The 13198-nt window shown below is 44.2% G+C and overlaps 1 protein-coding gene across 1 annotated transcript; it reads left to right on the forward strand.

The window, feature by feature from the left end:
* Positions 1 to 160: 160 nt before the first annotated feature.
* On the forward strand, positions 161 to 10777 carry Las1l (LAS1 like ribosome biogenesis factor; the record flags this gene model as incomplete). Its single annotated transcript, XM_055607393.1, is given in 9 exon segments — positions 161 to 242; positions 1500 to 1778; positions 2093 to 2139; positions 3010 to 3119; positions 5663 to 5748; positions 6072 to 6122; positions 6442 to 6648; positions 7148 to 7295; positions 10529 to 10777. Coding segments are annotated over 9 exon segments (1191 nt in total), but the record flags the coding sequence as incomplete, so codon positions are not given.
* Between the last annotated feature and the right edge of the window lie 2421 nt (positions 10778 to 13198).

The raw sequence follows: 13198 nt of genomic DNA on the forward strand, positions 1-13198 counted from the left end.
TTTAATGACAGCAATCCAGGAATCCTGGAATTTCATCTTGACTATCAGTAAGACTGGACTCTTCACTGGGGATTGATTGCCAGGGTGATTCATCCCTAAGTTTCTGCAAGCTGTATTATTTTCTCATTTCTAACTAAACTCATCCTCCACCCCTAATCAGGTGAACATCCCGGACTGGATTGTTGAACTTTGCCACAAGTTGACCCACAAGAAAATGCCCCATATAAATGACTGCCGCAAAGGTGACTTGTCTGTGGATGTGATACCTTTCAGTTAAGCACGTGGGCCTGGACTGGGGGGCATTTGGGGAAGAGGGACAGAGAGGAGGATTGTACCTAGTGTCAGGACTGGATGAAATATGTTATAGACTCATTGTGGCTGTAGTATAAGGGGCTTTCAGAAGCTTAGTGATCACAATATGTAGTGGTTTTATATGCAAAAATCCATGTGGAGAGAATGAATAATGAAATCAGAATTAATATTGCCTTGTTTCAGGTTGAATATGGCTTGGCAGTGTATCGTTCAGGTTCCTTTCTAAGATTCACAATAATTTTTATTTACGTACATGAGTGTGTGTTTCCTATTTGTGTATGGAGACCAGGAGAGGCTGCTGCGTCTTCCAAAGGAAGGGTTAGAGTCAGTTGTGAGCCACCTGCTGTGGGAGCTGGGATCAAAACCTGGGTTCTCGTCAGGTGCAAGAATAACTTTTAACTGCTGAGCCATCTCTATAGACCCAGTGTTCTGGTCCCTTTTGCTATTTCAATTATAGGGAATTTTTTAAATTATAAATTGCTCTGTAGGTAGTTTAGTAGTCTGAAGGGTTAAGGTGAGAGGTATAAATAATAGTGTCCTGAATTCAGGCAATCTCTTTATATTCATTCCATATTGATAAAAAAAAAAATCCCTGATTTAGCTGGTTGTGAAAGTACAGGCCTTTAATTCCAGCACTCAGGGAAGCAGAGGCAGGAGGATCTCTGGGCTTTAGGCCAGCCTGGTCTATAAAGCAAGTCTAGGACTGCCAGGGCTATACAGACCGAACCTCTCTTGAAAAAACAGACAATCAAGACAGACAGACAGACAGAAAAACGGCGAGGGGGGATAAAAAAAATCCTCGTTTTAATCTCTCCCCTTCTATTCAGGAAACTAAGATCTATAAAAGGGAAGAGAGGTGGCTAAGGACTTGTAAATAGCTGGTATACCTAGGTTTCAGTTCACCCATTTACCAGCTGTTGCTTTACTTGGCACCCATGTCTAAGGCCAACATTCGTTTTCTTCCCCTCCTCTGAAAAAGAAACCAGTGAACAGGAGAATACAAAAAACAGACTAAAGCAAGAGAGGGTATATGGAGATGTTTGAGATTTGAGCCTTGGAGCCAAGTCTCTTGCTTAGACTTTACCATTATTCTTAGAAAATGAGAGGCCCAGAGAGCTGGGGGCCTGCTAGTTATTTGCCCATAGTTTGTCCCATGGCATAACTCCTCCACCCCTCACTTCTTCTAGCTTGCCACTTTGTCATGGATTGGCTCAAAAAGACCTACTGGAGCTGTCAACTGGAGGAAAGTCTGAAAGTAACCTGGGAGTTGGAAGAGGACCAGGCAGAAACAGAAGAACCTCAAGAAGAGGAAGGTGAAACTATTGTTGAGGATGTAACAAAAGAGCAACGAGAGCCTCAGGATGACAAAAATGATGAGTTGGATGTTGAGGATGAAGCGAACAATAATGGCAATGAAGAGGTATCTTCTCATTCAGAACCGACCCCAAGACATAAAGAGTTGTATGGTAGGTATTCATGGGGCAAGAAGGGGCCTGGAACACTCAAGCTTGTGATGAGTACTGCTTATTTCCCTGATAGAGTATTTTCTGTGAGCTATGGTATGTCCCAGGATTAAAAAAAAAAAGTACTGCCACACACTGTCTTCTTGGGATAGTTTGCATGATGTAATGGGTATCTTTTTTGAGTTATGTGAAGTAAGTGGGGAAGAAATGTTACTTTTCAGTTTATAGTTCAAAAACTGAGGTACAACAGGCTCAAATTCCCAGAGGGAATGGGGGTTTAGGCTTCCTTCCCTAACTTCTTTCCATTTTCTTTTCAGAAAAAGCCCGAAAATTGCTGTTATCTTATGAAATAGAGCAGTTTACGGTAAGTTTCCTCGATGAGGTATGTTGTCACCTTGCCCAGACATTTCTTTCCTCTTGCCAGCTACCTGCGAGAGAAGTCTGGGGAGAGAATTTGAAAGTGACAAAGCATGAGGGAACTTCTCAGAATTTGGAAGAAAAGTGGCAGAGTATGAAGGTACTTCTTGGAGAGGGTGGGGACTAGGAAGGAGACAGTCTAATCAGATGATCCTGTGAACTAATGGAGGAGAACAAGCAGATAATGACGCTGTTGGGCTATCTACTCTGGTAAAGACACCTGGGAATGGGCTGTAGTTGTCTACTCCTGTGATTCTCCAGATGATCAACAAGTGGGGCTTAAAAGCTTCCCGAGAGCAGAGAGAGTTAAGGTGTACTTTTTACAGAAAGGCTCAGAAACTACTTTAGGTCATTGTCCCTTTTTCTCAGACACATTTAAACCTTGGATGATCAAAGGGATAGATTCAGGGTTATACATAGAGTAAATGGGAGAGTTAGGTAAGTATGTGGGTCTTAACAATTCTCTTGCACCCATAACTCATTTCTCCTATTCGCTCCTTACCTTTTGGCCCAGAGATCTCTGCTCATCGCAAAACAAATGTCCCCATTTGACACCTAAGTATTAGAGTATCTGATGATTGGGAGCCACAGATGATTTGGAGAGCGGAGAGTAGGAGGAGAAAATCTAGTTGTTTTTAGTTCCTGGGTCGATCAAGAAGTTGTGAGGCTCAGTAAAGGACCTGTGGGCCACTCCTGCCTACTTGGTCCTGCTCCCTTAAGGGTAATGCTGAGGTCCTATGAGAAGAGATCCTGGAGGGGTTTGGGTTGGGTTGCTGGGCAAAGTCAGACTTCTGATTGGACTCTTTTTTGCTGTCAGGTGCTGGAGAAATATAGGAATTTACCTCAGGCTGTTAAGGTATGGAATAAACTTTCGCCAAGTGTACAGTGTATCCTGGAAGAACTCAAGGGCATTACATCGGAGAACAGGTTTGTAACTTGCTACCATGGGGTTGCCTGTTCTTTAGGGTAGAGAGTAACAGCTTTCTTGAAATTGGTTGCTAAGGCACACCTGGTGATATAGACTTGGGATCTATAATAAGCCTGGCTAATTGGGAGGTTGAGGTAGGCAGATTGCCAATTCATAGCCTGGGCTGCAGAATGTGTTCAAAGTCAGTCTGTGCAATTTAGTGAGTCCCTCTCTCTCAAAATAATAGGCTGGGCTGGGGGTGGTGGAGAAAACTGGTTGGGATTACAATTCAGCATTGTCATGCTTGCCTAGCATGCACAATGACCTGAATTCAGTTTTTAGAGAATGCAGTTGTTGTATTCTAGGTAGCTGATCTGTGTTGTAGGAAATCCTAAAGGTAATCCTTCTCCCTCAAATGGTGATTACATCTTCTGTATGATCTGCCTCCCACCCTTCTAGGTACCATGTCGCTTATGGTGAGTTACTGGAATAGTCAGAGTTAAGAATGTGTGTACTCATGCATCCTCTGGTAACCTTTTCCCTCTATCTCATGGAATGTGGCAGTCTTGTCAATTACAAAAAAAAGAGACTTTGATATCTGTTCACTTCACTGCCTAGTCTTGGAGTACTGCTAGTCTGTTCCTTCAAATAGCTCTTGGAGGATATCATATCTCTTGGGTAGTTATGGCTAGGCAGACGGAGGAAAGGCCTCTCAGGGTAAGTTCCCTTCTCAGTATGGCTGTGTGTCTCCCTGCCCACAAAAAAGTCCTCAGTTCAGCCAGGGTAGGTTAAAACGAAGTATTGCTTTTGTGTATTCTGCCTAAATTTGGTTGGAAAGGGCTTTGGAGAACTTGCTACCAACAACCTGTGGAGAAAGGCTGGCTATGTGGTTTGGTTTAGAGGTAGAGCAGTTGCCTAGTATGCAACAGGCATTGGTTTTAATCTAGTTCCAAAAAGGGAAGTAAGAAAATACAGAACAGAAAAAAAAAAAAAAGAAAGAAAGAAGAAACTATGGAGACATTGCTGGCTCTTCTATGAAGGAAAGTGAAAAGAGATCTAAGATGGAGAGTTGAAAAGAATCTATACTAAATTTGATGTAGGTGAGTGTGGATGGAAGCTTGCCACGTGTTCTTCTGGTTGTATTGTCTCTATTCCCAGAAGAATACTTCCAAGGTTGATTGCACTGTTATGGGTTGTTTGTTTTGTTTTTGAGACAGAGTCTCCCAGTATAGCTCCAGGTGTGTAGATCAGGCAGCCTTGGAACTCAGAGATTTCTGTGCCTCTGCCTTCTGAGTGCTTGGATTAAATACGTGTACCCCACCATGCTCAGTTCCAAAGGAATTTCATTAGAGTTTGCCCATTCTAGACTTCTTAGCTCTCCCCTTCAGCACAAGTCTGAGGGACAGCTTCCCCAGCAGGTGGGAAAAATTACCCCTGTGCCCTACATAGCGGTATTGGCCTCTTTGTGCGGAGCTGGTGGGCTACTTTAAATTCTAGGATCCTTAACTGAGGAAATGAGCGATTGGTGGGTGGCAGGACTGTTGTGCTCTTAAGCCTGATCTGGTGGATAGAAGGAGCTGATGTGTTGTCATCCCTCTTGATACTGGGACATCTTGAAAGCTCGTTGACTCCTCCTAGACCTAGTCAGCTGGGAGAGGCTGTAAGCAAGCCAGTAGCTCTGGAGTGCCTGCTGCTGTTGGCTTAGGTTTGAGCTAGATGGAGTTGAGAAATCTCCCCTATTGCTGGTGTTTTCAGTCCCTCTAACTTTGATCTTGATTCTCTGTAAGAACGTCTGTGTCCTATTTGGACTAGCAGTGGAATACTTAACATTTCTACTTCTAGGATCTAAAAGAAGGTAGCCAGTGTGAAGGGAATGTCTAGATGACAGAGAAATGGGCAGGAGAAACAAAAACATTGTGGAAACTGAGGTCCAAAAGCACTTGTTGATCCCAGGCATTTAATTTCTTCTGTCAGCCTAAGACTTTTATTCTCTGAGTTGAGTTATTCAGTCACCACCACTCTCATGTATGGGACCTTCATCACCATGTGCTTAGTTCTTGAGTGTTCCTAGCCCACTATGCCCAAATTTGGGCTCAGTCCCTGTCCCAGGAGCCTAACAACTAATGACTCCTGTTATCTCCTTAATCTCTAGTCTCTCCCACTGGTAGTTTGGACATTTGAACAGTGATATTAGCTGTGTTTTAGGAGTGTTGTAGGAATTGGTGCCTTTTATCAGTTTGCCTGCTAGTGTGCCTTTCTGTCTTTCTTCTTGGTACTGGGAATCGAGCCCTGGCTCTTATTTAGATTACATTAAGTCTTGTATCATAGAGCTATAGTCATAGACCAGCCCTCTAAGTAATTTCAACTTTAAATATCTAGTGAATCATCCCAGTGTATTTGGAAAGATCACTTTTTTTTTCTTTTGAGACTCAGTTTTGCTGTATTTCCCAGGGTCTTTCTGAACTTGATGATGCTCTCCCCTCAGCCTCATGAGTCTCCTGAGTAGCTGGGACTGTAGGCATGTGCAACCATGCCCCTCTAAATTACTGTCCATTTGCTTCAGGGATGCTTTGCTGGATAATTTTCTGGATGATGGCTTCCTCATTCCCACTTTTGAGCAGTTGGTAGCTTTGCAGATAGAGTATGAAGGTAGGGTTCCGAGTTTTCATTGAAACCTTAGGGTTCTGTGCTTCTTGTATGGGAACTCCAGAAATGGTCTGGAGATTGGGGTGAGGTGGGGCTGAAACCTCAGTCCTTTTGGCTGAACAGGACAGATAGTCCTATTATGGGTAGTACTGGGTCTTTCCTTAGGTGGCCTTAAAAGTTTAAAGTGGGTTGGAAGGGTAGGGTTGGGTTTCTTAACATTGTCTTTGTGCCTTGTTAAATATGATTTAGCCCCTAGCTAGAGAGCCAGAACAGCAGCATTGAAATGGCTTTGAGAGGTCATCTACTCCAATATCCTCATGTTACAGATGGTCAGACTGAGGTGCAGAAAGGGGAAGTTACTGAACCAAATTCACACAGTGAGTTATTGACAAAGCTGAAGTCAGAAACGAGTTTGTCTTTGTTTTTGTTTTTATACTTGCTTTTATATCTGTTATTGTTTGCCAGATACTAACTGGTTTCTCTTTCCCTGCTGTTCTGCTTTCCTTCCCTCTTGTTGTGCAATGGCAATTCTTGTTGTTCGGACTCGGGTGTGTCTGTACTTTCTCTTTGGTGTGCATTTTTTACAATTTGTTTCCTTCCACTCCCTCTGGCTGGCTTGCTTTTGTGGTCTCTCATTCTCTTGCTCTTGATCCCATTGCCCTTCCTTCCCATCAACGGATGTCTCTCACGAACCAGAAAACAATGACTTGAATGAAGTCTTGGTGCCAACGCCATTCTCTCAGTTCTGGCAGCCCCTGCTCAGGGGCCTGCACACCCAGACCTTCACACAGGCCCTTCTGGAGAGGTTGTTCTCTGAGTTGTCTACCCTGGAGAACACTGGGATCCGGCCTACCTACATCCTTAGATGGACCGTTGAACTGATCGTGGCCAACACTAAGATCGGTGAGGAAAACGAGCCCTAGTCCCAGGGCCCTGGCATCACAAGCAGAAGCATCTTCCAGTGTGTTTCCTCAGCGCTTCTATAAAGTACCATCATGTGGACAGCTTCCTAGTTAAAAGTTTAAAGTTAGCCGGGCACATGGGTGCATGCCTTTTATCCCATCACTCGGGAGGCAGAGGCAGGCAGATCTCTATAATTTTGAGGACTGACTGTTCTACAAAGTGAGTCCAGAACAGCAAGGGGTTGTTACACAGAGAAACCCTGTCTCAAGAAAACATAAAATTTTAAAGTTGCCCAAAAGTGAACTGCAGGAATCAGTGGACATCTCCCTCGTCCTTTTGCTCAGAGCCACGTAAATGGAGCATTCAGTGCTTTGAGCAGTTAAAAATTACAGGGTGAAGATTTGGGGGATGAAGGGATTGAGCCTAATTTTTGAGGTCAAAGACTGGGGGGGGAGGGCTCACATGGTTCTTTCTCTTAAGCGTCTTTGTTTTCTTTCAGGACGTCATGCTCGGTGCTTGTCTGCAAGCCAGTGGAAAGCAAGAAAGAACTGGAGACTCTTCAACTGTTCTGCCTCTCTTGACTGGCCCCAAGTGATTGAGTCTTGTTTGGGCTCACCGTGCTGGGCCACACGACAACTCCTTCAGCTGTAAGCCTTAATTCCATTTGGTGAGAGGGTATGGCCCTGGAAGTCTCAGGGCCTCTCAGCTCTATACTGTCTGACTTGGAGGTCTCTTTTGGTGATGTCTTACTCAGTATCCCTTGCAGTAACAGATGGGAGAACTGAATCTGGAAAGGGGAGGGGTTAGGGTGCTGCTACTTTTATGGTCATCAATTTAAGATTTGGTTAAATGGAGTCCAGTGTGAGAATGCTTAGCATAGAGTCCTGCCCAGAGTAAGTGCACAATAAATGGTAGCTCGTGTTTATTATTGAACCTAGATCTTCTGGCTCCAAGCCCAGTGCTGTCTCCTCTCTTTGCTTCCCAAAGTATACCTCTGATAGTGTACTCAACAATCCCCAATGCCATCTATGAAAAGTGAAGTTTTAACCTGACATTCAGTGGAGGTACCTGTCATGGTAGCCATATTTCTTGGGAGCCCCCTTTACTCTGTTCTCTTTAGGTTTTGTGGTCAATTAGAGTGTTGTTTTGATTCCTATGAATACACATGTCTTCTTTCCCCCTTTCTCTGTCAGTTCCTGGCCCTAAGCTACTTGCCTCATTCTCCTTTAGTGCCTGATTCTCTTCCTACTTTCTAGAGCAGTATTTGTTTCATTAGAGCAACTCATTTAACCTCTGCGTTTGCTCCACTCCAGAGCTTTTTATTCTCCACTGTATAAAGCAGCATATTTTCATTACTCAGAGCGTTCCTCTGAAAGCTGACATCCTAGTTTTCTACTTGGCGACTGTCGTGTCTTGTCCTTTTGTTTTTCACCTTCCTTTACCATGACACCACTTTTTTTAAAACTTTTTTTATTTTTTATTAATTACACTTTATTAATTTTGTATCCCCCCATAAGCCCCTCCCTCCTCCACTCCGGGTCCCACCCTCCCTCCCCTTTCTGCATGCATGCCCCTCCCCAAGTCCAATGATAGGGGAGATTCTCCTCTCCTTTCTGATCTTATGTCTATCAGTTCTCATCAAACGTGGCTGCATTGTCCTCTTCTGTGGCCTGGTAAGGCTTCTCCCCCCTCAGGGAGATGTGATCAAAGAGCAGGCCAATCAGATTATGTCAGAGGCAGTCCCTCTTCCCATTACTAGGTAACCGACTTGGACACTGAACTGCCATGTGCTACAACTGTGAAGGGGTTCTAGGTCATCTCCATGAATAGCACCACAGAGGACCTCTGAAAGCCTCTGCCCTGTAGACTATCAAAGCAGATGCTGAGCCTGATGACCAACTGTCAGTCAGAGTGAATGAAATTTTATGTAAGAAGTGGGAAATAGTAAGAGCTGGAGAGGACAGGAACTCCACAAGGAGAGCAACAGAACAAGAAATTTGAACACAGGGAACTTCCCAGAGACTCATACTCCAACCAAGGACTATTCATGACACCACTTTTTACCTGTGTCACAGTCTCCATCCCTTCCTTTCTTGCTTTCTTCCCTGCTTCCTTTTTTCTTCCTTCATCCTATCTTCCTTCCTTCCTTTTTTATTTCTTTATTTCCTCTTGCTTCCTCACCCTGACCTGTAGTTAATCACTTCTCTCATCCTTAGCACCTTCTGCTCTAGTAACTAATCCTTTGACAGTGTCTGACTTGCAAACTCTCAAGCTGGGGTTGATTTCCTTGTTCTGTTTCTTTCATTCTCCAGCCTAGGTATCTGAGTTCTCCCTGAGAAAACCACTTAGCAGTACTCTTTGCTGCCACTGTAGCTTCACAAGGTTTAATCTCATGCCAGGCCTCAATACTGTCTGACCATTTGTTTACTGACTACTTTGTCTCCAGTCCTAGACTATTCTAAACACACACCATTGACCGCATGTCCCTCTTGCTTTCCCATTTTACCCCAGCTTATTCCAGTACCTGAAGGCACCTACCAGGACTCCCTCAACCAATTGTTTAGCCTTCTTGAGCTGATCTGTATTTACTGTCAACACCATCAATCTGTTTGAGGTGGCCTCGCCCTGCATCAAAGTCTGTTCCGTCTGCTCTGGAACCAATTCTGCCAGCATTGTTAGAGCCTCACCTCATTCTCTCTTTTGTTTAGGTGGTTATTACCCTTTAGTAATGTGTCAGAGGTTTTTGTTTATTTGTTTGTTTCTTTGTTTCCTCTTAACAGCCCAAGCAAATCTGTGTTGCAATGACCATGTATATTTTTGATGGCACCTTTATTTTTCCAACTCCCCAAAAGTGGTTCTCATCTTAATTATTCTCACTCCTCTTTTTCCTCCTGAACCTGCTGCAATTTGGTTGGTACTCAGTCCTAAAGCTGCGTTGACCTAATTATCCAAACCAGGACTCTTTGTTAATCCCTTCATCTGCTACGTTAATGCTGGATGACATACCTCCTAAAAATGCCAGTGCTTATTTCTGGTCTGTATAAACTGCTCAGCCCACATCTTAGTCCAGTCCTTTCCTCTATAATTCAGATTCCACTACTCAACTGCATGATTAACATCTGCTTTTGGATAGGCAGTCCAACTCCAGAGCGATCTTCCTTGACTATTACAGATCTCACTTGGTGGTAGCACAGCCTACTGTCTCCTGGTGACTCCTGATATTTCGCAAATTTTAGATTTGTGTCTCGCCCCCACAAACACACACTTGTCTCCTTCCCTCTCCTAGACTAAGCTTTGCAAGGGCAAGAGCTTAGCAATAGCTATTGGAACTCCGGAACATCACACAAATCAAGGAACCAAACAGGCCTTAATAAGTGCCTTTGGACTGAATGAAATATCCTCTGCTATCTGTTTACCAGCAGTACTTGTGTTGGTAGTAGAAGACCCAATGTCTAGGGTATGAGTGAAGTGGGGGACTGGATGCCAAGACACTGTTAGTTTTGTGATCCGTCCATTTGATCCAAAAGACTTTCTTGAACTCTTAGTTGCATCTGGGCTATAGTGATACTTATAAAATAAACCTTTAGCCTTCCAGACAAGTTCAGCCAAGGCAACAGCTCCAGGAGATGGGACCTAGCTGTACAGCCACGTTGCCAGATATGTGAGCTCTGGCCTATGAGTGCCATGAATAAGAAACTGGGAAGCAAACTAGCAGTTTCTGTAGGAATCAGGCTAGAGTATCAAAGCAGAAGCATCTGAGCATTTCATGGACAGAAAAATCAAGAAGATTCAAAGTGTAGAAGGAATGTAGGATGTCTATGTATTTCAGGGAGGGAGTGAAAAGAACAGCAGGGTGAGGTTTGATTAGATGGCCTTCAAGGTACTTTCCAATCCTAAATGCCTGCGGAATGGAAGCTGCTGGTCTGGGAAAAGTCTGGACCACAGAGATCTTCTCCCAACTCAAGTCTATCAGAGGGATGTACTACATAGCATCAGTAACAGTGGCTCACTTGGATCCGATTCCTTGTGCACAGATCCTCCCTTTCTCAAGTAATCAATGAATTTAGATCAAATCACCCATTTTACAGAGTGGAAAATAGAGGGGTTGTGCTGCATGTCAGATATGGCCAGGAATCCCTGGAAAAGCCTGGGCTTTTCCATAATGTTCCACATAGATTGAATTATGGCAGAAAGCCTCTCTTACCTTGTGAATACTGAACTGTTAATTTTTTTTCCAGATGAAAAAAAAATCAGGCATTATGCTTTTTTAAAATAAGGTATTTCCTTTACTTTGACACTGAAATCTTGAGAGGTGGTAGTAGAATACACTTTTACAGATAAGAATCCTAGGGACTGAGGATTGGCATACCTTAGAATCACAGTGGTTTGCTGATAATGGGAGGAGAATCTGGGCATAAGGTCTGTGTGTCTAAACTCCACTTTCTTTCCACCAGGCTAAACCAGTGACCTTAGTCCCAGGCTGTGACAGGCATTCTCATGAGGGAGGTCATCATAGCACCTAATAGGCGACCTGGAAGCTGGGGAAAGCAGATGGGTAAAAAGCGGCAGTGATAAGGCGTTTTGCCAGCGTCAAATGCCTGGGGATATTTATTATTAATCATGCTAATGGACATCAGTGAGAGGGTAGGATTTCTTCCTAGCTTTTCCTCACATAAAGTTGTAAGCATTTCATGTTCTCACCCCAGAGAGGTGATCAATTCAGTTTGAACCAGTGTCCTCTTGGAGTATGAAATGACTCCTTCCAGCAGGGACTGCCCATCTAATCACTAGATCCCAGCTCTGTTCCCAAAGAGCAGCAGCCATCCACATGTGACCAGTCTGCATGCACTGTTTGTGCTCCCTCTGCAAAGCATGCATAGTTCACACTCTGCATTTGTAGAAAGATGTGCTCCATCTCTCCATCCTGCTGTGTGCCCCACAGTGCCAGCTTCCTCTTAGGGGCCAGGCTCTGTGGAGCGTGCTCACCCTCTTCCTCCCCAGAAGCTCTCGAGCTGTCAGTGGCCTTGTTTCTAGCACCTTCTTTTAGTCTTTTTTTCTTAATTTTATTTTTTTCTTATCAGTTACATTACATTACCTCTGTATCCCAGCCGTGTCCCGATCCCTCATTCCCTCTCAGTCCCTCCCTCCCTCATCTCCACCGTGCCCCTTGCACTTTTAGTCTTTTATGTGCAGAGTGTCTTCTTGTTCAATCCTCTGTTCAACCTTTCCCATCTGTCACCAAGCTGCATTTGTTTTTATGTTTCTGTCCTCTGCAGCTTCCTTCCTTCCATGTCTCCCAACAGTACCCTCTAACCAACTGTTTTGAATTGTGGTCTTCCTGCTTCTGCTGCCCTATCCTGGACATCCTCCATGTGATTAACATGAGGATCTTCAGAAATCACAACTTTGACCTGTCCTCAGAGTTGTCAAGTGTCCTGCCCCATAATGGACACACTCCCCTTCCCAGCCTTCTTTTTTCCCTACAGCTCACCAGCAGGGGCCTTGCCCTCCAGCCATACTACTGTGATCATAGGCAGTGGGCTCCCTGTTGCTCTTGGGCCACCTGGGCCTCACCTACATGAAGCCCTTCCCCAATCTCTGCTCCCTCCTTGTGCTCTCTGCTTCCCCTCAGCTCCATAGCACACACAGTCAATTAACAGTGCTTATCAGATCTCCATTCCACATCTGCTTTGTCTAGTCAACTGCTTTTGTTTTCTTTCTTTCCCTCCCTTTCAGGCTTGGCTGTAGCTGTTTTCATAAGGAATCACACATTGTGTTCCATGCACAGGAAACCAGCCCACTGCCCACTATATTCTTGGCCCTCAGGACAGATTCCTCAATTAAGGCCATAAGAGACTAGATTCTCCCATTCCGCTTTCCAGCCCTGCATGTCTGTTGGCTACTTTGTATATTTATGTAGTGTTTCAATACAGACTTGTAGCTATCTTTTATTGCCTGCCACTGTGCTCCAGGCACTCTGCCTGTCATTCTCTGTGAGCTTTCTTTCTTCCTCCCAAGAACTCTAGAAATTAGATTTTCTTATTGATTTCATTCTAACAGAAATAGAAGTAAAGTCTAGAGATGTACCAGAGAGCTGGTTCAGTATACTAGGTCCTCTTGGCTTTTGCATTCTCTCTGCTCTGTTGTCCTGCTTTTCAGAGGCAGGGGTGAAAATCAGAGAACAAGTTCAACCCCCCAGAGTGTTGGGCTTTGAGACATTAACATTTTCCTACTCCATCACTCCATTTATTTAGAGTCTACAAAACCATGGGAAAGATTTTGCCACAGGAGGAGCAGGACAAGCTTCAGCAGGCCTCTTCCATTCATATTCAGAATAAGGAGAATGTCACAGCAAAGGCAAGCAGAAGTTCTACCTCCAATGAGAGAAGTCCATTCACATCGGATACCTTACATCAGAACCTACAGCCATCTAATGCTAACTGTGAATCTGAAGAAAGTATTCAACAGAAGGAGCAAAGCAGCCCTAAAAATGCCAAGCAAGTGGAGGAAGAGGAAAACAAGGAGGAACAGGAAGACATTGAGGAAGAAG

Source organism: Psammomys obesus, unplaced genomic scaffold (assembly GCF_907164565.1).
Source record: "Psammomys obesus unplaced genomic scaffold, mPsaObe1.curated_primary_1811, whole genome shotgun sequence".
NCBI classification, from domain to species: domain Eukaryota; kingdom Metazoa; phylum Chordata; class Mammalia; order Rodentia; family Muridae; genus Psammomys; species Psammomys obesus.